The sequence below is a fragment of the Dama dama genome, chromosome 33, assembly GCF_033118175.1.
Source record: "Dama dama isolate Ldn47 chromosome 33, ASM3311817v1, whole genome shotgun sequence".
NCBI lineage: Eukaryota > Metazoa > Chordata > Mammalia > Artiodactyla > Cervidae > Dama > Dama dama.
The window spans coordinates 72,064,687-72,087,863 of record NC_083713.1 but is presented as its reverse complement, the minus strand read 5'-3'; the positions used below and the strand labels follow the sequence as shown (position 1 = coordinate 72,087,863).

Genomic DNA, 23,177 nt, shown 5'->3' with positions numbered 1-23,177 from the left:
TTTAGGTACAGAAAACACACCAGTGGCTACATAGAGACAGACAGGCGGGGGAAAGGGCTTCTCAGAAGAGCATGAGGAAAACCCCAGGGTGGACACACTTACCGTTTTAATTGCGGTGTGGGTTCATGGATGGATATACATTACATATTCCAAACAAAAAATTTTAAACTTTAAATATGGTAGCTTATTGTATGTCAAAATAAAGTTGTTCTAAAAGTGTAAAATCTGCCAGGACGAGGTCCCCATCCCCCTGGGGCAAGAACAGCCTGAATGGCAAGTGTTGCTCCCATGTGAACCAGTATTTCCTTCTTAAATGATACAGTTCTTGAGTTCATTTTTCAAAAAGAACTATTTAATTTACTGTATAGTACTTTAACTTCCATGATGAGAAATCTGCCTCCTTCTTTTTTGTTTTGTTTTGTTTGGTTACCCCACGTGGCATGCGGCATCTTGGTGCCTCGACAAGGAATCGAACCTGCGCCTCCTGCAGTGGAAGCACAGAGCCATAACCACTGGACCCCAGGGAAGTCCATTGAGCTTAGTTTTTCAAAATCAATATCCAGGTAAAAATTTCATCCTGTTTCAGGGATAATTTTCTCCCAAAGTGGTTTCCTTAACCGTCTTTTGTGTCTATAGTCATCATGATTTTATGGTACAGTGAGGGTAAGTTACTTGATTTTTCTTTTTTCATCTGAGTCTGGTTTAAATTATGGTTAAAGACAGGTTACTATAGTCTGTTAATTTTTTTTATTGCCTAAATGAAGTGGTGTGTGTTTATTTACTGGGTATATCGTATTTTCAAGAAGAGAGGGAATAAAAAACTCTGCAAAGTGTAGCTCTTGTAGAACAAGCCTGGTGGTCTTCAGGTTAGGGATGCAGTTTATTGAGGGCACGCTGTTACGGTCTGCACTGCTCTCTCATGGGGACCTCGTCCGTCCCTGCTAAGATTTAGCACCAATAGACAAGACTGTTTGACTTTTCCTTGACTGTTACAACTGTTGTCATACTCACTATCTAAAACTAATTACCTTTAAATTTACAAGTACCAATACCTTACTTTTCCCAATACTGCTTTTAGGATGGTGACAGGGAAGTCAATCATAACATCAAGCCACTTCAGAATCTTCTGTGCCTTTTTTGTGATTACAATTTCCTTAATTCTAGTTAAGTGCTGAACATGAGGTTTGGGGCTATTTTTACTACTTATCTGGAGAAGGATGTATTTTTGATGGTATATCCTGTACTATGCTACATGCTGTGTTTTGTTTTTTCTGATTACAAATAGGGCGATTATAAACGCTTGAGGTTTATGATATAAATCTTTTCTGGGACACACCTGAATATTTTCCTCATGAAAAGGTTTTCTTGTAAATATTTAACAAAGATACAATGAAATTATAACATGAGTAGGTTGTAAATAATATGGTTGATTTTCTTTATAAAATAATGACCTGGAATTGTCAATGGAACAGGTTTCTTAAGTCTGTTTATATGCTGAGAACCTACAGAACTTTTTGCTGATATAAATAAAGGAGGCCACATTTCACGGAGATTTTGACTCAGATGGCATCTATGAGTAACAGATTATCTGGTTCAATAAACTAGACCTTTATTTAAGGGGAGGAAAAATCAACAGTAAAGAATCAAAGCATAAGCAATACTTACCAGTACCGGAATTTTGAACCTAATGTAAAATAATGTGCAAAAAAATTCTTTTGAGGTGGAAGCGGTCTGTCCAAACGGAAGAATGTGTGATGTTCTACACATGCTTTCCACAAGTTTTTACATGCTCTGTAATTCACCATGTTAAATCCCAGTAATGTTTCTCTAGATTCATGCTGTAATAAATGACAAAAGGCAGAGAATATCATGAAAATGTCAGAATCTAATGCTCCATTTATTTTTTACAGATAAATATTCTAGTCCTACGAATACTAATCCTTGTGTCTTTTCTGCTTATCCAATAAAGAAGCAGTAATATAAATAAGGTGGCAAAATGTGGACCTCATTTGGAAATGTTACAACTCATAGGAACTTTTACTTTAGAGCACAGTGAGAAATAAATTTAGGGCCTCCCTTGTGGCTCAGCTGGTAAAGAATCTGCCTGCAATATGAGAGACCTAGGTTCGATCCCTGGGTTGGGAAGATCCCCTGGAGAAGGGAAAGGCGACCCACTCCAGTATTCTGGCTTGGAGAATTCCATGGACTATATAGTCCATGGGGTTGCAAAGAGTCGGACAGGACTGAGCGACTTTCACTTTCACAAATAAATTTAAAACTTGATATATACCTATTTTCAAAACTTAATAGCTATAATCATTTCAAAATATAATCCTTGCCCACAAATTAAACTTTAAGATATACCAACATACCTTTCAACAATATTTTTAAATTTATAAATCTGTCTAGATTGTAAATAAATAAATAAAAACATTCAGCACTTGTGAACACTATTCTGAAACTCATTTTAAAAGTAGCAACAGAATAGAAACATTTCTTGAACTTCTAAAAAAAATTTGGCACCAATTACTATTAATGTTCAAGCTGGTTTTAGAAAAGACAGAAGAACCAAAGATCAAATTGCCAATATGCAACGGATCATCAAAAAAGCAAGAGAGTTCCAGAAAAACACCTATTTCTGCTTTATTGACTACGCCAAAGCCTTTGACTGTGTGGATCACAATAAACTGTGGAAAATTCTGGAAGAGATGGGAATACCAGACCACCTGACCTGCCTCTTGAGAAATCTGCATGCAGGTCAGGAAGCAATAGTTAGAACTGGACATGGAACAACAGACTGGTTCTAAATAGGAAAAGGAGTACATCAAGGCTGTATATTGTTACCCTGCTTATTTAACTTATATGCAGAGTACATCATGAGAAACGCTGGGCTGGAAGAAGCACAAGCTGGAATCAAGACTGCTGGGAAAAATATCAATAACCTCAGATATGCAGATGACACCACCCTTACGGCAGAAAGGGAAGAGGAAATAAAAAGCCTCTTGATGAAACTGAAAGAGGAGAGTGAAAAAGTTGGCTTAAAGCTTAACATTCAGAAAACTAAGATCATGGCATCTGGTCCCATCACTTCATGGCACATAGATGGGGAAACAGTGGAAACAGTGACAGACTTTATTTTTTGGGGCTCCAAAATCACTGCAGATGGTGACTGCAGTCATGAAATTAAAAGATGCTTACACCTTGGAAGGAAAGTTATGACAAACCTAGATAGCATATTAAAAAGCAGAGACATTACTTTGCCAACAAAGGTCCATCTGGTCAAGGCTACGGTTTTTCCAGTGGTCATGTATGGATGTGAGAGTTGGACTGTGAAGAAAGCTGAGTGCCAAAAAATTGATGCTTCTGAACTACGGTATTGGAGAAGACTCTTGAGAGTCCCTTGGACTGCAAGGAGATCCAACCAGTCCATCCTGGAGGAGAGAAGTCCTGGGTGTTCACTGGAAGGACTGATGCTGAAGCTGAAACTCCAGTACTTTGGCCACCTGATGCGAAGAGTTGACTCGTTGGAAAAGACCCTGATGCTGAGAGGGATTGGGGGCAGGAAGAGAAGGGGGCGACAGAGGATGAGATGGCTGGATGGCATCACTGACTCGATGGGCATGAGTTTGAGTAAACTCCGGGAGCTGGTGATGGACAGGGAGGCCTGGCGTGCTGCGATTCATGGGGTCGCAAAGAGTTGGACACGACTTAGCGACTGAACTGAACTGAACTATTTAAGTAAACAGTTTCACTGAAATAATAAACTATCTACAGCAAGGCAGATGTGTCATAAAAGTAGAGCTCTGATTTTCACAGTGACTGTAACCTTTGACCCTCCCAACGTGATTCAGAAATGTGTCATTAGCAGCACTTGTGAGCATCCTTCATCCTCCCTTTCTACCAGATTACCTCCATAAAGGTGACTACCCCTCTGACTTTATGACCACAGTTTGGTTACACTTGTTTTCAATTTTACATATATGGACCCATACATGTATTATCTTGACTTCTTTTGTTCATTATTATGTTTCTATATTCCTCCATTTAATTGTGAAGTAGTAATTGACTCATTTTCACTCTACACAGTATTCTATTGTATGAAGAGACCAAGTTATCCACTTACTGTTTACAGACATTTACTCTTTCTAGCTTGGTAATGTAAGAATATTGCTCCTATGTATATTCTTATATTTTGTCTGATGCATGTAGGTGCGAATTTTTATTGCTGGATCATAGATGTCATGTGCTCACCTCTAGTAGATATCACCCAACCGTTTCCCAAGATGATTAGCTCAATATTCACTTCCTCCTACAAGCAATGAATGTTCTACATACTCCCAAATCACTGGGTTCACCAATCTTTTCATTACACTATTCTGATGGCTGTGAGGAATTATCACATTCTGGTTGTAATTTGCATTTCTCTGCTGTTTAACAAGGTTCATGTTACTGGACGAAGAGATATTCTCAGTTCTGTTCTCAACTCTGGAGTGTCTGTTCAAATCACTAATATATTTCTGGATTGACTTGGAGATACAACCAAGGACATGGTATGTGTGTTTATTATACACATATTCTATGCTATTTGCCATAGTTCTTAATTTTAACACAGTCCAAATTATCGATCTTCTCCTTTAATGTTCATTTACCTTCTACATCCTGTTAAGGCAATCTTTGCCTATCAAAAGGTTATGAAGATTTTTTTCTGTAACTAAAATATAGTAAAATGTCCATGTATAAATATTAAATGGTGATGCTAGAAAATTGTATGTTAAAATATTACTTATTGATCACCAGAAAATTCTTAATTATGCTTAAGAGTTGCTTTGTATGTACTAACACTACCTCAGAGAATAGTTGTGAAGGCTAAATGATATGAAAATAGTTGATACACATTATCAGGCACATAGTAAGATCTCCAGAAATGTCAGATACTATATTATTATTATTACAAATAACAACAGTACCACAGGAAGCAAAATGGAAAAATTGGCCCCAATATCACCTCCTACCAAAATAATTATCAAAAGTAAAATGTCTGTTCTCCAGTTTCCAGACAGGATTTAATGTATTTTATTCCTCTAAACATTTATTGAAACATGTACAATAATGTTCATTAACAGCATTAATCATAATAGCCACATTCAGAAATAGCAAAACTGTCCATTAACATAACCAAGAATGAATAACGAATTGATAGTATATTCATTCAGTAGAACTCCACATAGCAATGGAGCAAACTACTGCTCTGCGAAACAACACAGATGAACTTCCCAATGCTATGGGAAAGAAGGCAGACAAAAACATTCTGTATGATTTCATATTTTAAAAGTTCAAAACAGGACAAACTAATTCATGATGCTACAAATGAGAATAGTATTTACCTTTTGGGAGAGTTAATAACTGCTAGTGCATTAGCTGTATTAGCAATAATACCAGCTTCTGAGGTAGTAGTAATGGTCTACATAATAACATTGTATATTATACACCTATCAAGCACTATACTTAATTTCCGCCTGATTTATTTCAAAAACTCTCTTCAAAAAATTTCGTGTTTTGTGAATATAAAGATGATGAATTATATTCAGTAGATCACGATCTTCTATAAAATGCATTTGATTCAAATACATTTTGCAAACATATAAACACCCTAAAATATGCGCTAATTTGTCAAGACTTCTAATAATGTCAAAGGATAAGGCTAATTTAATTTGATGAAATAGATAAAAACCATTTATAAGATGACACTCTTTACAATTCTGTACTTTCTATGATAACTCAACATGTTGTATTTGTTGATAATATAAAAAAAGGACATTACCATTCTAACAAAGACAGGAAATGTACTACACGTTCATGAACTATAAACAAAACACTCAGATTCCCTACAATGAAATGAACTTACATATAAAAGGAAGTGCTACAGATTTAGTTTAAAACAAGAAAGATGCAAAGAAAAAGGACATATAAATTCTCAGTTACTGACCTTATGAATAGAATATGGGGACTGACAATGAATATCACAACTGAAATTAGTTTCTATGTTCAAGAGACAGCAGAACAGCTATCTAGAATAACCTCGGATCAGAACCACAGAAACACTGGAGAAATACTTTGTCACAAACTGTAAATTAATTAACTTAGTTGGCAGTTATTAATAGTATTAATAACACTTTTATTTACACTAAAAGTTCTGTAATGAATAACTATTTATTTCTTTATAAACAATTTATATTAATAAGAACAATACTCACCAATTCTTTTCTTAACTGAATAAAAAATTGTTTGCACTTAAAAGAAATTTTCACAATTTTCAACCTGGATAAAAAGAAAATGAATTGAAGTATTTAAAATATTGAACAAAGATAAAAGTATCAACCAAAGAGGAGTAAAAAATAATCCTTTAATTGCATGTTTAGTAATATCTATTTAACTATATGTACATATACACTAAAGAATATATATACATATACACATTAAAAAATTGAAAGTTTCGTCATAAAAAAAAATTAGAATTTATACGCTCAGTTGAGCTATTTCACCAGAACATTTACTGTGAACTTATCCACTTTTCAATTTTGTATCAAAAAAATAACATAAAAACACATATTACAAGTTAAAAATTCAAGAATACCAAAAATATAGTTTATTTATTATTTAAAACTACAAGTAGTTTTCTTGTTCTGCATGTAAAGAGCTTAGAAATCACCACTACATCCTAGCAACAAGTAAAAAGCTCAAAAGACTTAAAAATCATAAATTCTTCTTGGATCCGTAAGAAAGAGAAGAGCACAGGGCAAGCTGCAACCTCCAAGATTTGAGAGATGAACAGCTGAGTACAGAGAATCAGAGACTGCCAGAGAAGAGTACTGGGAGCAGAAACCGCCAGAGGAAGCAGTACCAGGGTAGGAGAACCTGAACTGTATTTCATGAATTGTTGAAGGCTCAGTATGGTTAACTATGAGAGTGAAGAACTCCAAGAGGACCCAGTCATAGGGAGGCCCTCACAGAATTCTAAGATTTATCTCCAGAAGCTCAAACAAATTCCAACAGTAAATATCAGAGGAAAATACCCTCAGGTTTCCGACAGGGAAAGGGGAAAAGAAACCATGTTGAAATAGGCCAGAGCACTCTGTTCTTAACAAGGTCTGCAATTAGGGGAAACAAGTTAACAAGAGCCTTAAATGATCCAGGGAAAGAAAATACCCGATTTCAGTCCACTCTAGAAATCTTGTCCCACCCAAAGAGGGAGAAAAAAACAGAAAACACTTGTGAACCTCACAATCCAGAGATCCAGAGGTAGAGGCTCAGCTAATCACAGGACCACCACCACCCGCCCCACCCACCCCACTCACACCTCATCACTACATTACTAAGAGCCTATTTACAGCAGTTCCTTTTACCAAGGTTACCAATCAACCCTGAATATTCACGGAAGGACTGATGCTGAAGCTCCAATGCTTTGGCTATGCTATGTGAAGACTCAACTCACTGGAAAAGACCTTTGATGCTGGGAAAAACTGAGGGCAGGAGGAGAAGGTGGTGACAGAGGATGAGATGGTTAGATGGCATCATTGACTCAAGGGACATGAGCTGAAGCAAACTCCAGGACATAGTGAAAGATAGGGGAGCCTGGAGTGCTGCAGTTCATGGGGTGGCAAAGAATCAGACACAACTTAGTGAATGAACAACAATCTTTTACCAGGATATCAGATCGGCCCATCAAGAAAAAATTACAAGGGATACCAAAAGGCAAAAGCACAACATGAAGACACAGTATGTATCAGGACCAGATGTGAAAGGAGTGCTGGAATTATCATTCTGAGAGTTTAAAACAATTTAATCAACAGGCTAAGAGCCCCAGTGGATAAAGTAGAGAGCAAGAAAAGATGGGCAATATAAGCACAGAAATGAAAATCATGAAAAAGGGTACCAAAATATAAAATTAATATTCAGAAACCTGCTCCACTTCTAAACACTAACAACAAACTAACAGAAAGAGAAATTAAAACAAGCTCATTTACTATCACAGTAAAGAGAATAAAATACCTGGGAATAAACCTACCTAAAAAAATGAAAGACATGTACTTGGAAAACTGAAAGATACTGATGAGAGACACTGAAAATGATGCAAACATATAGAAAGATACACCGCATTCTTAGATTGGAATTATTATTATTCTTTAAATGACCATATTACCCAAAGCAATCTACATATTCACAGCAATCTCTATCAAAATACCAATGCATTTTTCACAGAACTAGAACAAATAATTTCAAATTTTGTACAGAAATACAAATGACAGCCAAACAATCCTGAGAAAGAAAAACAGCAGAGGGAATCACGCTCCCTGACTTCAAACTATACTACAAAGCTACAGAAATCAAAACAGTATGGTACTGGCACAAAAACAGACACAGAAATCAATGGAAGAGGACAGAAAGTCCAGAAGTAAGCTCATGCATGCACCTATGGTCATGAACCAATGACAAAGGAACAAAGAATATACAATGAAGACAGTCTCTTCAATAAGTGGTGCTGGGAAAACTGGACAGCTATATGTTAAAAAATGAGGTTAGAACATTATCTAACACCATATACAAAACTAAACTTGAAATGGACTAAATAAGACTGGATACCACAAAACTCCTAGAGGAAAACATAAGCAAATAGTTTTTGACATAAATCATAGCAACACTTTTTGTGAACCATATCCTAAAACAAATGAAATAAAAACAAACAAATGAGACCTAACTAAACTTGAAAGCTTTTGCATAGAAAGGAAACCAACAACAAAAAGACAATCTACTGAATGAGAGAAAATATTTGCAAATGATAAGACCAATAAGGGGTTAACATCCAACACATATAAACAGCTCATACAATTCAACATGAAAACAAAACAAAAATCAAACCACCCAAGGAAAAATAGAACTGAATAGATGTGCTTCCAAAAAGGAAATGCAGGTGGCCAACATGCATATGAAAATATGCTCAATACTGCTAATTATCAGAGAAATACAAATCGAAATTACAAAGAGATACCACTTCACATCTGTCAGAATGGCTAGCATCAGAAAGATAATGAATGTTGGGTGAGAATGTGGAGAAAAGAGAATTCTCATGCATTGTCGATGGGAATGTCAATTAGTGCAGCCACTTGTGGAAAACACTAAAACTACAACAACTAGTTAAGGGATATGCAAATTAAAAGGTGCAAAATATAACATTAAAAACATAAAACATGAAAGGGGAGGAGTATAAAAGATACTTTTCACAGAACTAGAACAAATAATCATCTAATTTGTATGGTACCACAAAAGACCCAAATATCCAAAGCAATCTTCAGAAACAATAAAGCCAGAGGTACTGGGCTCCCCAACATCAGACTATATATTACAAAGCTACAGTAACCAAAACAGTCTGGCACTGGCACAGAAATAGATATAAAGATCAGTGAAACAGAATAGAGGGCCCAGAAATAAACCCATGCTCACATGGTCAATTAATTTATGACAACAAGGAAAGAATGTACAATGGAGAAAAGATAAGTCTCTTTAATAAACGATGCTGGGAAAACTGGATGCTACATGCAGAAAAATAAAACTGGACAACTCTGTCACACCACATACAAAAACAAATTCAAAATGGATTAAAGACAAAAAATGTTAATGCCTGAAAACATAAAACTCCAAGAAGAAAACAGAGATAGTAACCTCTTTTGACATCAGTCTTAGTAATATTTTTTGGATATGTCTCCTCAGGTAAGAGAAGCAAAAGCAAAAATAAACAATAGGACTGCATCAGATTAAAAAACTTTGCACAGTGAAGGAAACCAACAAAAAGAAAAGGCAGCCCACCAAACAAGAGAAGACAGTCGCAAATGATACACCCAGTAAGGGGTTGATATCTAAGTATACAAAAAGCATACAACTCAATATAAAAAATTTGATTAAAAAAAAATAGGCAGAAGACCTGAAGAGGCATTTTTACATAGATATACACAGTGACATTAAAAGATGCTCAACATCACTATCAGAGAAATGCAAACTACAATGAGATACCATCTCACACCTGTCAGAATGGCTCTTATCAAAATGATAAGAAATAACAAGTGTTAATAAGGATGTAGAGAAAAGAGAATCTCTGTGCACTGTTGGTGGGAATGTAAATATGTGCCATTATCATGGAAAACAGTACAGAGGGCCCCCAAAAAACTAAAAACAGAACTACTGTACGATCCAGCAGTTCCACTTCTGGGTATTTATCCAAAGTAAATAAAAACACTGAATCAAAAAGATTTATGTATCCTTCTATTCATTTCAAGAAGCAACATTTAGAACCTTATATGAAACAACTGACTGATTCAAAATTGGGAAAGGAGTATGACAAGGTTGTTTATTGTCACTCCTTTATTTCACTTATATGCAGAGCACATCATGCGAAATGCTGGGCTGGATGAGTTACAAGCTGGAATACAGACTGCTGGGAGAAATATCAACAACCTCAGATATGCAAATGATACCACTTTAAAGGCATAAAGAGAAGAGGAACTAAAGAACCCCTTGATCCCCTTGATGAGGGTGAAAAAGCTTGTTTAAGACTCAACATTCAAAAAAACTAAGATCACGGCATCCGGTCCCAACACTTCATGGCAAGTAGAAGGGGAAAAGGTGGAACCAGTGACAGATTTTCTCTTCCTCGGCTCCAAAATCACTGTGGATGGTGACTACAATCATGAAATTAAAAGACGACTGCTTCTTAGAAGAAAAACTATGACAAACCTAAACAGTGTATTAAAAAGCAAAGACATCACTTTGATGACAAAGGTGCATATAATCAAGACTATGGTCTTTCCAGTAGTCATGTACAGATGTGAGAGCTGGACCATAAAGAAGGCAGAGCACTGAAGAACCAATGCTTTCAAACTGTGGAGCTGAAGAAGACTCTTAAGAGTCCACTGGACAGCAAGGAGATCAAAGCAGTCAATCTTAAAGAAAATCAACCCTGAATACTCATTGGAAGGACTGATGCTGAAGCTGAAGCTCCAATACTTTGGCTACCTGATGTGAACAGCCAATTCATCAGAAGACTGCTGCTAGGAAACATGTGAGGGCAGGAGGAGAAGCGGGAGACACAACTTGGCAGCTGAACAACAATGTTCACTGCAGCACTGTTTGTAACAGCCAAGATACAGAAACAATCTAAGTGCCCACTAATAACGAGTGGATAAAGAAGATGTGATGTGTGTGTGTAGATGTGTATGAATATTCAGTTCAGTTCAGTTCAGTCGGTCAGTCGTGTCTGACTCTTTGAGACCCCATGGATTGCAGCACGCCAGGCCTCCCTGTCCATCACCAACTCCTAGAGTCTACCCAAACTCATGTCCATTGAGGCAGTGATACCATCCAACCATCTCATCCTCTGTCATCCCCTTCTCCTCTTGCCTTCAATCTTTCCCAGCATCAGGGTCTTTTCAAAAGAGTTAGTTCTTCACATCAGGTGGCTGAAGTATTGGGAGTTTCAGCTTCAACATCAGTCCTTCCAATGAACACCCAGGACTGCTCTCCTTTAGGATGGACTGGTTGGATCTCCTTGCAGTCCAAGGGACTCTCAAGAGTCTTCTCCAACACCACAGTTTAAAAGCATTATTATTCAGTCATTAAAAAGAAATCTTATCATTGTGGCAACATGGATGGACCAGGAAGGTATTATAAAAATGAAATAACTAGAAAAACAAATACCTTATGATTTTATTTATATGCAGAATCTAAAAAACGAAAAAGTGACTCAGATATAAACAGCAAATGAATGGTTGCCAAGGGGAAGGGTCGGTGCAGATAAAGACAAATACGTGCAAGGGATTAAGAGCACAAATTTCCACGTATAAAATAAGTCATTGGCGTGTACTACATACAGAGGGAATACAGTCAAAAACATGTAATAGTTTTATATAGTGACATATGATAACTGGACTTATTATAGTGATTGTTTCATAATGTATACAAAATACTAAACTACTATGCTATATACCTGAAATTAATGTTACACTAATTATAACTCAATTAAAAAAAAACTGTTGAAGCTTGTTTTACGGCTAACATATTTCCTCTTCTAATAAATGAACTATGTATCCTTGAAAGGAATATGCATTTTGCTATTGCTAGGCACAGTACTGAAACAAGAGGGAAGCAGGCAGGGCACAATCTTTAAAAGAATGACACAGCCACACGACATAACAAAAACTGGTTAGAACCAACTAGATCCACGATGGTGGAAGATTTGATTTCCAGTGGCTCTTGAGCCTCATTATTTGCTTACTGTAATGCATTAGCTACATAACACACCTGAGCTCCCCACTGAACCTGAGATTCAGTGCTGAAGAAACAGCATGGAGACATGGGTTTGATCCCTGGGTCAGGAAGTTGCCTGGAAAAGGAAACGGCAACCCACTCCAGTATTCTTGCCTGGAGAATCCCATCTTCCCAGTCTATTATTATCTGGCAGTTCACCTGCATGAACTCTGCACCCCAAGCTTCAGTATGTTTCTCCTACTGCTCTGCGGGAAGGCACAGCCCTGGGTGTGCCCCAAGTAATACTGAAATGACAGCAGCATCAATCACCCCATCCTTTCAAAAACCACACCCAGCTGTGAGCTTCTCTAACTGCCAACACACGGCTCTATCATTTTCAACAGTGCCCTGTGTCATGAATTCCTTTAGAAACTAATTCAATTCAAACTGTGGCTATTCTGAAGGAAGAGTTTCTGTGGTAAGCATTTGAGGCTATCTCTTCTACTGTCCTTGATTTTGTCTCCCCTGTTGCCTTTGGGTTTCCCAAGAGAGTCCTCCTTAATTGGTCTGAGCTTTATAGTTAAATTTTGAACCTTTGTTATTATATAGGAGCCCTGGTGATGTGGCAGTTAAGTCTGGGGTTGGGCAGAAGCCAGTCTCTAATCCTGCGATCTGGTCTCAGTGGGTTAGTGGTTTGGGCCTCTTGGCTGCACCCTTCAGTGCTCTGCAACTCACCCCTCCTGAGCCGAAACAAAAAGTAGAGGCAGGGCTTCCCTTCCTCCACCAGGTTAGGCCCTGGCAACCCATTTTGATTAAGTATAAATAGACTTCCTTAAGGGCAGATCTTTGCTAATGAGAAAAGAAGGCTCTGAGCATATTTCAAACTAGTTACATCCCTGCTCAACCCCGATACCCTGCCCTTCGATCACAAGCGGATTTTCTGTCAACCTTGGCCCTGAGACCCCTGGTAGCAGAGGGCCCTTTCTAAGCAAGCAGGGCCTGAGGGAGTGTTTATCTAACAAGCCAGTCTCTGCTCTGTCTCCAGCAATTTGCCAACCACCCTTTACATACTCTGGCCAGGTACTGCTGAGGCAGTGGTTTCTAGACCTGGTAAGCTGTCATTTCTCGTATTCATCTGTTTCTCCAGCTTTCAGAAATGCAGTATGCCCTGTGTTTTCAATTCTCTGAAAGATCTAAAAAGAGTTGTTGATTTTGAGTTTTTTCAGGTTTTTTTTTTTCTTCTTCTGAGAATAGGAGTAACAAGTTGCAAAATCTTTACCTGCTGGACTGGGAAATAGAACTGTCCCCTTCCCTTTTCATTTTACTAATGATGTTTTTTGATAAGCAATAATTTTAATGAAGTCTAATTTACAGAATCCAAGTAATTTCCAATCCAGTACTCAACATTTTAAAAATATGAACTTGAACTGGATAATTTAGGGCTAACCATATATAGAAAGAAATGAGGAAGTATATTTATCACATGGAACATAACTTTTCTACACATAGCTCTACTTTCGAAAGAAGGGGTTAACTGAGAAGCTTGTGTTTCAGAATCTGAAAGACCCAAGCTTAAGGTTCCACTCCATATTTATCAAGCTTATTAACCTTGGCCCAGTTAGCTTCTCTGGTATTTCTTATTCCTTATCCACAAAACAATGCTAAGGACATCCCAGTTGCAGGGTTATCAGGTACAGATAAAATGCATTAAAATCTGTGAGTGATTTTCTTCCTTGCCTTAATCTCCTTCGAAAGGACTTAGGCCAGCCCGCCAAGGCTCCCAGGACTGTTGTAGTCAGTGACCCTGCCCTGTGGCAGGCCACCATCAACCCATACCTCCACTGAGACTCCTGGACACTGATCGGCAAGTCTGGCTCAGTCTCTTGTGGGGCCACAAAAAAACATCGATCTCTGTTTCATCTACTACGCTAAAGCCTTTGACTGTGCAGATCATAACAAACTGTGGAAAACTCTTCAAGAGATGGGAATACCTATCTTACCTGTCTGCTGAGAAATCTACATGTGGGTCAAAAAGCAGTTAGAACCCTACATGCAACAACTGACCGGCTCAGGACTAAGAAAGGAGTAAGACAAGGCTGTCTGCTGTCACCCTGTTTATTTAACTTACACATTGAGCACATCATGAGAAACGCCAGAATGGGTGAGTGACAAGATGGAATCAAGATTAGTGGGAGAAACATCAACAACCTCAGATATGCAGATGATACCCTTTAATGGCAGAAAGGAAAGAGAAACTAAACTACCTCTTGGTGAGGGTGAAGGAGGAAAGTGAAAAAGCTGACTTAAAACTAAATATTAAAAAAAGATCACAGCATCCAGCCCCATCACTTCATGGAAAATAGAAGGGGAAAAGGTGGAAACAGTGACAGATTTCCTCTTCTGGGGCTCTAAAGTCACTGCAGATGGTTACTGCAGCCATGAAATCAGATGATTGCTTCTTGGCAGAAAGCTATGACAAACCTAGACAGTGTGTTGAAAAACAAAGACATCGCTTTGCCAACAAAGGTTTGTATAGTCAAGGCTATGGTCTTTGCAGTGGTCATGTATGGTTGTGAGTGCCGGACTGTAAAGAAGGCAGAGTGCTAAAGAATTGATGCCTTGGAACTGTGGTGCTGGAGAAAACTCTTGTGAGTCCCTTGGACCGTAAGAAGATCAAACCAGTCAATCTTAAAGTAAATCAACCCTGAATACTCATTGAAAACACTGATGCTGAAGCTCCAATATTTTGGTCACCTGATGTGAAGAGGTGACTCACTGGAAAAGACCCTGATGCTGGGAAAGATTGAAGGCAGGAGAAGGGGGCAACATAGGACGAGACAGCTGGACGGCATCACTGATGCAATGGACATGAACTTGAGCCAACCCCAGGAGATGGTGAGGGACAGGGGGACCTGGTGTGCTGCGGTCCTTGGAGTCACAGAGTCGGACATGACTGAGTAACTGAACAACAGCATGTGGAATGTATAATATCCTTCAAAATCTGAATCCCAATTTCTCTTCTAAGCAGTATCATCTTAAAATCTTACCCCCTTGCTTCTGTCCTCAGTGAAGATAACTGAAAAAAAAAAAAGAAAAATCAGGGGCTTCCTTGGTGGCTCAGTGGTAAAGAATCCACCTGCCAATGCAGGAGATGTGGGTTTGATCCCTGATCCTGGAAGACCCCACAAGCCACAGAGCAACTGGGCCCAAGCACCAAAACTACTGAGCCTGTGCTCCAAAGCCTGTGAGCTGCAACGACTGAGCCCACGTGCCCTAGAGCCTGGGCTCCTCAACAAGAGAAGCCACCATGATGAGAAGCCCCAGCTCTCTGCAACTAGAGAAAAGTCCGCACAGCAACCAAGACCCAGCACAGCCAAACATAAATAAACAAAGATCAAACCACATATCCCATCATTTGAACCTGCCACATCCTTTCTCACTATGAGGCCTCTGCAAATGTTTGGTACCTTTACCCCAAATTCTCTGACTGAACCTTCCAGAAACACATTCCTCTTCCATACTCCCTCTTCATTGAGGAAATTTCTATTCATCCTTTAAAAACCACCTCAAATAAGGCAAAGGCCAACACAATACTGTAAAGCAATTATCCTCCAATTAAAACAAAACAAAACAAAACAACCACCTTAAATATCATGAAGACATTAAAATTTTCCCTGGTAAAATTACATCATTGGTACTGCCAAAGTAATTTGTCAAAAACTCTTCCAGAATCTTTATTTTATAATAAAAAAAATATATATACACACACACTAAAGAATTTTGAAAATACAGAAAAATTTAATTATTTTAACCCATATCATCTGAAAAGAATTTCTGATTTTGACATTTACATAATATGTAAAGTTAATAAAAAATGTTTAATTCTCTTCAGTAAATCAGAAAAGCATTAAAATTGAAGATACACATTTACCATTATGAAAATAAACAATCATAACTGCTTTTTCTGAAACACTTAACTCACCAATCTTCTTATGTTTTGTAATTAATTTTTATGTGCTCACTTTAAGGCGAGGACCATGTCTCAAGCTGTTTTGTACTTTCCTCTAACCATAACACAAGTTGAATTATACAGAAGAATTTATATTGAGATAAAATATGAAATGACCTTTGGCTTTCTTTTATGAACTTTAGAGAGGTATAATTTATATATAAAATGCAACATCCCAATTTTAAATGAACAAGTCAATGAGTTTTGACAAATGTATTGAGTTGTATAACGTCGATCAAAATCACTATATAGCAATTTGCATCACCTGAAAATGTCACCTTAGCATCCCTTTGCAGTCAATTTCCTCTCATTTTTAATCCCTGGCAACCAAGCGGTCTGTGGTCTCTATAATACGTGCTTTCTAGAGTCTCATATAGAGAAACAGCACGCCATCTTTTGTGTCAGGCCGCTTATACTTGACGTCATGTTTTGAAGGTAGGGTCACCCATGATGTTTAGTGTGTAAATAGTTCACTTCTGCTGCTGCTAAACAGTATCCCACTGCATAGATGTAATTTGCCTGTGGAGTCACCAACTGATGGACATTTTGAAATTCTGTTTTGTGCTATTATGAATAATGTAGCTATAAACACAGTGTGCACATCTTTATACAAACTTATGTTTTCATTTCTCTTGGGCAAATATCTAGGAACAGAATTGCCAGATTATCCAGGAAATCTCAATTTAATCTTTAAGAAATGCCAGTTTTCCTAAGTTGGTCTATTACTTTGCATTCCCACCAGCAATATATGAGATTTCTAGGTGCTCTGCTTCCTTGCCATCACTTGGTACTATCATTTTTAAAGTTTTTAAATATTTATTTATTTGGCTGCATCAGGTCTCAGCTGCAGCATGCGAGCTCTTACTTGGGCATGTGGGATCTAGTTTGCTGAGCAGGTATCAAACTCAAGTCTCCTGCACTGGAAACATGAAGTCCTATCCACTGGACCACCAAGGAAGTTCCACTGTTGTTCTTCTTAATTGGAGTTATTCCGGTGGGTGAACGAAAATAGTTCACTGTGGTTTTAACTTGCATTTCACTGATGACTGAGCATCTTTTTGTATTTATCTGCCATTTGTATAACTCCTTTGGTGGAAGTATCTATTCACAAATTTTGCCTATTCTTTTAGATTAAGTTAAAAATTTAAAGGACCTAAGAGTCCTTTATGTTTTTTGGATAAGTCCGTTATCAACTATATACTTTACGAAAGACTGAGTTTTGCCTTTTCATTTTGTTTACAGTGTCCTCTGGAGAACAAAAATATTTCATTTTGAAGAGGTTCACTGCATCAACTTTTTATTTTATATTTAATTTTTTCCTAGATAGTGACCTACCAGGGAAATTTATGTTTCTTTTCTCAACATAATTGTGGTGATTTTCTAAAATAATAGCTTCTGTCAGTTATCATATTTCTATTAAGTGTTATATAAGTGACTAATTACAAAAATCTATTAATAATAATCACAGATATTGAAAAGCTTGGCCATCTCATTTAGGAGATATATAAATAAACAGATTGATGCAATATATTTCTTTTGTATTTATTTCTTCCTTAGAAAGGGCTTGGGCGTAGGGAAGCCCTAAGCTTTCCCTGGTGGCTCAGACAGTAAAAAAATCTGCCTGAAATGTAGGAGACCCAGGTTGGATCCCTGGGTGGGGAAGATTCTCTGGAGAAGGAAATGGCAACCCACTCCAATATTCTTGCCCGGATAATCCCATGGACAGAGGAGCCTAGTGGGCTACAGTCCACTGGCTTGCAAAGAGTTGGACACAACTGAGCAACTAACTTTCTTTCTTTCTTCCCTTAGTGAAAATCATTGTGTTTATTTTTAAAAAACCTAAGATATTTATATAACATATGCACAAAAATCAATGTGGTTTTTACAATTTTCACACTATCCCCTTAAGGGTAGTGGTAGATGCTACTTCTCTGTCTACCTCACTCTGGGATACAAAAGTGATGCTTGGTGAGTCACTGGACAGCTAGGACAAGGACAACATGCTAAGGGCAGTAGACCAATGGCACAAAAGAAACATGAGTTTCAAACCACATGGAGTCACCATACCAATCTAAACCATGCCAGTGTTGCAACTAATAAACTAGCACCCATCAAATGCATTTAAATGAAGTAGTGTATTCAATACTTTGTACAATGCTCCAGTATTTTGGCCACCTGATGTGAAGAACCAACTCACTGGAAAAGACCTGATGCTGCAAAATACTGAAGGCCAAAGCAGAAGGGGGCAGCAGAGGATGAGACAGTTGGACAGCATCATCGACTCAATGGACACGAGTTTGATCAAACTCGGGGAGATAGTGAAAGACAGGGAAGCCTGGCATGATGCAGTTCATGGGATCACAGAGTCAGACACGACTTAGCAACTAAACAACAACTGTATCCAAAGCAATTGGCAAGGTGCAAGACACAAAGTAAACATGATGATGTTAGCTATAATACTAGAGTACAAATTGAGAGATTGTCTAAGAGGAAAAACTTGGAAAGTAGTATTTCCTTTAAGCTAAGAAATTAAAAAAAAAAAAAATTCAACTATTTTTGTATCTTCTAGTAGATTTGAAGTAAGTGGGATAAAGTTGTATGATAACATTAAATAGTTCAACAAAAATATGAACTATATTTGGTAATATAATAGTAAAAGTGAAAGTATTGACAGAAGTTCTTACCATGGAAAGGTATTCATTCGTACTCTGTTCTTATAAATCAGAATTCCTCCTGACATCACCCCAATCATAATTTCATTGTTACTTTGATCCTTCAAAAAACAAACAAACAAACAAAAATGGGAATTCTAAGAAAATTAGTTTTAACTGATAAAGATATAATTTTAAAATATGATTAGTTCTTTTACACAATGTGACATTATATCAAAAGCAGCAGGTAACTGCAATATTTATAAACCCATATGGCAACTATTACATCATAAAAATAAGACATACTTCAAATCAAATTTAAATGTTACATTATTAAAATTCATTAATATAAAGCAAAAATAATCTTCAGATTTTCCATAGTTTATAACTGGAACTGACTCTTTGGGATACAAAATCAAAGACTACATCTCATAGAATGTTAAGTTAGTATCCATCTTTCCATTTCTAAAACTATTGTAATCCAATCACTGTGTAAATATGGTGTTAAGATTGCAAAAGTGAATAAAACCTGGAGTTCAGAGCATGGTGAAAGGCAATTTGTAATAAAACAGTATTTCCAATATAAGGAGAAATTCTTTAACTAACACAATACAATAAAAGCATCACAGGAAAACAGCGGGGAACAGCTGTTGGAGAGTGTGGAAGAAAATTTGAATTGTGCTTTGATGAGTGAGTTTTCATGCTGATTCAACTTGAACAACTGACTTGCAACTATTAACAAAGTAAGTAGAATTAAAACTTTCCTCAGTTGCTAAAAAGTCTTGAAATAGTATTGCTTAACTTGAGACCCACTCTAGTATTCTTGCCTGGGAAATTCCATGGACAAAGGAACCTGACAGGCTATAGTCTATGGGGACACAAAGAGTCAGACATAACTGAGCATGCATGCAAGACTGCTTAACTTGAGACGTACTATAGGCAAGCTAATATAGCAATAATGCTTTTATCCTTAGCATTCATGTGATCAGAAGACAGAACTAACTGATGAAAATATAATCAAGATTTTGTTAACTGTCTCCCTAGGAAAAAACCTCTAAAATATAGTTTCAATAATTTCTAGAGTAAAAACTTGTCTCCCATCAGGTCATTCTCATGTGTTTTGTATACCGAAAATTATATGTTTTATTAATACTGTTCTCATCTCTTCTTAATGTCTCTCTGATGGATCATATCAAACCTAACCAAAGTCTAGATCAAGTCCAACTTCTCTGTGAAAACTTCATTAGACCTATAGAACGTACCGAATTATACCATGAATATGTGATCAGCAAAGTCCAGACTGTGGGAAACTAAAGGCGAAATGACCCAGTTCTTTAACAAAAAAATTCTATACAGTAAGGGAAGAAGGCATTAAAAGACATTTAAAGTTATTCAGCTAAAAACATAAAGGAAAATAAATTATAGTATCTAGAAAGGCACACTGGGTGATAAAGCCACAAAAAAAAATGTATACGGTAGGCAGGAGCTAGGACAGGGTGTAAAGAAGGTTTCTGGAATGGCTGGCAGAAGTCTAACGAAGACCTGGGTAGTATTTACAAAGATGTCATGAAATCAGATTGATTATATTCTTTGCATCCAAAGATGGAGAAGTTCTATACAGTTAGCAAAAACAAGACCAGGAGCTGACTATGGCTCAGATCATGAACTCCTTATTGCCAAATTAAGGCTTAAATTGAAGAAAGTAGGGAAAACCACTAAACCATTGAGGTATGAACTAAATCAAATCCCTTATGATTATACCTCCTGCATTGCTTCCGTGGTGGCTCACACAGTAAAGTGTCTGCCTGCAAAGCAGGAGACCCAGGTTCAATCCCTGGGTTGGGATGATCCCCAGGAGAAAGAAATGGTAACCCACTCCAGTACTCTTGCCTGGAAAATTCCATGGACTGAGGAGCCTGGCAGGCTACAGTCCATGGGAAAGAGTTGGACACAACTGAGTGACTTCACTATCACTTTTACTTATGATTATACAGTGAGAGTGAGAAATAGATTTAAGGGACTAGATTTGATAGAGTGCCTAATGAACTATGGACAGAGGTTGATCACATTGTACAGGAGACAGGGATCAAAACCATCCACAAGAAAAAGAAACACAAAAAAGCAAAATGGCTGTCTGAGGAGGCCTTACAAATAGCTGTGAAAAGAAGAGAAGTGAAAAGCAAAGGAAAAAAGGAAAGATATGCCCATTTTAATGTAGAGTTTCAAAGAGAGGAAGGAGAGATAAGAAAGCTTTCCTCAAAAAAAAAAAAAAAAAAAAGAAAGAAAGAAAGCCTTCCTCAGTGACCAAGGCAAAGAAACAGAAGAAACAATAGAATGGGAAAGACTACAGATCTCCTCAAGAAAATTAGCGATACCAAGGGAACATATCATGCAAAGACGGCCAAGAAAAAGGACAGAAATGGTATGGAACTAACAGAAACAGAAGATATTAAGAAGAGGAGGCAAGAATACACAAAAGAACTATACAAAAAAGATCTTCATGACCCAGATAACCACAATGGCGTGATCTCTCACCTAGAGCCAGACATTCTGGAATGCGAAGTCAAGTGGGCCTTAGGAAGCATCACTACAAACAAAGCTAGTGGAGGTGATAGAATTCCAGTTGAGCTATTTCAAATCCTAAAAGATAAGCTGTGAAAGTGCTGCACTCAATATGCCAGCAAATTTGGAAAACTCAGCAGTGGCCACAGGACTGGAAAAGGTCCGTTTTCATTCCAATCCCAAAGAAAGGCAACGCCAAAGAATGCTCAAACTACCGCACAACTGCACTCATCTCACACGCTAGTAAAGTAATGCTCAAAATTCTCCAAGCCAGGCTTTGACAGTATGTGAACCATGAACTTTCAGATGTTCAAGCTGGATTTAGAAAAAGCAGGGTAACCAGAGATCAAATTGCCAACATCTGCTGGAACATAAAAAAAGCAGGAGAGTTCCAGAAAGACATCTATTTCTGCTTATTGACTACAATAAAGCCTTTACTGTATGGGTCACAACAAATTGCAGAAAATTCTTCAAGAGACGGGAATACCAGACCAGCTCCTCCGAGAGACTGGAATACCAGACCACCTAACGTGCCTCCTGAGAAATCTGTATGCAGGTCAAGAATCAACAGTTAGAACTGGACATGGAAAAACAGACAGGTCCCAAATCGTGTAAGGAGTACATGAAGGCTGCATATTGTCACCCTGCTTATTTAACTTCTATGCAGAGTACATCATGAGAAATGCCAGGCTGGATGAAGTACAAACTGGAATCAAGTTTGCCAGGAGAAATATCAGTAACCTCAGATATGAAGATGACACCACCCTTATGGCAGAAAGCGAAGAACTAAAGAGCCTCTTGATGAAAATGAAAGAGAAGAGTGAAAAAGTTGGCTTTAAACTCAACATTCAGAAAACTAACATCATGGCTTCCGGTCCCATCACTTCATGGCAAATAGATGGGGAACCAGTGGAAACTGAGTGACTTTATTTTCTTGGGCTCCAAAAATCACTACAGATGGTGACTGTAGCCATGAAATTAAAAGATGCTTGCTCCTTGGAAGCAAGTTATGACCAACCTAGACTGCATATTAAAAAGCAGACATTGCTTTGCAAACAAAGGTCCATCTGGTCAAAGCTATGGTTTTTCCAGTAGTCGTGTATGGATGTGACAGTTGGACTACAAAGAAAGCTGAGTGCCAAAGAATTGATGCTTTTGAACTGTGGTGTTGGAGAAGACTCTTGAAAGTCCCTTGGACAGCACGGAGATCCAACCAGTCCATCCTAAAGGAGATCAGTCCTGGGTGTTCATTGGAAGGACTGATGCTGAAGCTGAAACTCCAATCCTTTAGCCACCTGATGCAAAGAACTGACTCTTCTGAAAAGACCCTGATGCCGGGAAAGATTGAAGGCAGGAGGAGAAGAGGATGGTAGACGATGAGATGGGTTGGATGGCATCACCAACTCAATGGACATGAGTTTGAGTAAACTCCAGGCATTGGAAAGACAAGGAGGCCTGGAATTCTGCAGTCCATGGGGTCACAAAGAGTCAGACATGACTGATCAACTGAACTGAACTGACCTGATAGCTCAACTGAACTGACCTGATAGCTCAACTGGAATTCCATCACCTCCACTAGCTTTGTTTGTAGTGATGATTCCTAAGGCCCACTTGACTTTGCATTCCAAAATGTCTGGCTCTAGGTGAGTGATCACACCTTA

General features: G+C 37.8%; 1 protein-coding gene across 2 annotated transcripts in view; it reads right to left on the bottom strand.

The window, feature by feature from the left end:
- The window catches only part of PTPN4 (protein tyrosine phosphatase non-receptor type 4), a 185,286-nt gene that overhangs the window by 68,099 nt on the left and 94,010 nt on the right, over positions 1 to 23,177 (bottom strand). For both annotated transcript variants that reach the window (XM_061135467.1, XM_061135468.1), the window contains exons 10-12: positions 18,988 to 19,076; positions 6,255 to 6,318; positions 1,666 to 1,838 (exon numbers count right to left, since the gene is read on the bottom strand). In XM_061135467.1, the coding sequence (XP_060991450.1) occupies positions 1,666 to 1,838; positions 6,255 to 6,318; positions 18,988 to 19,076 (326 nt within the window). The remainder of the gene's footprint in view (positions 1 to 1,665; positions 1,839 to 6,254; positions 6,319 to 18,987; positions 19,077 to 23,177) is intronic.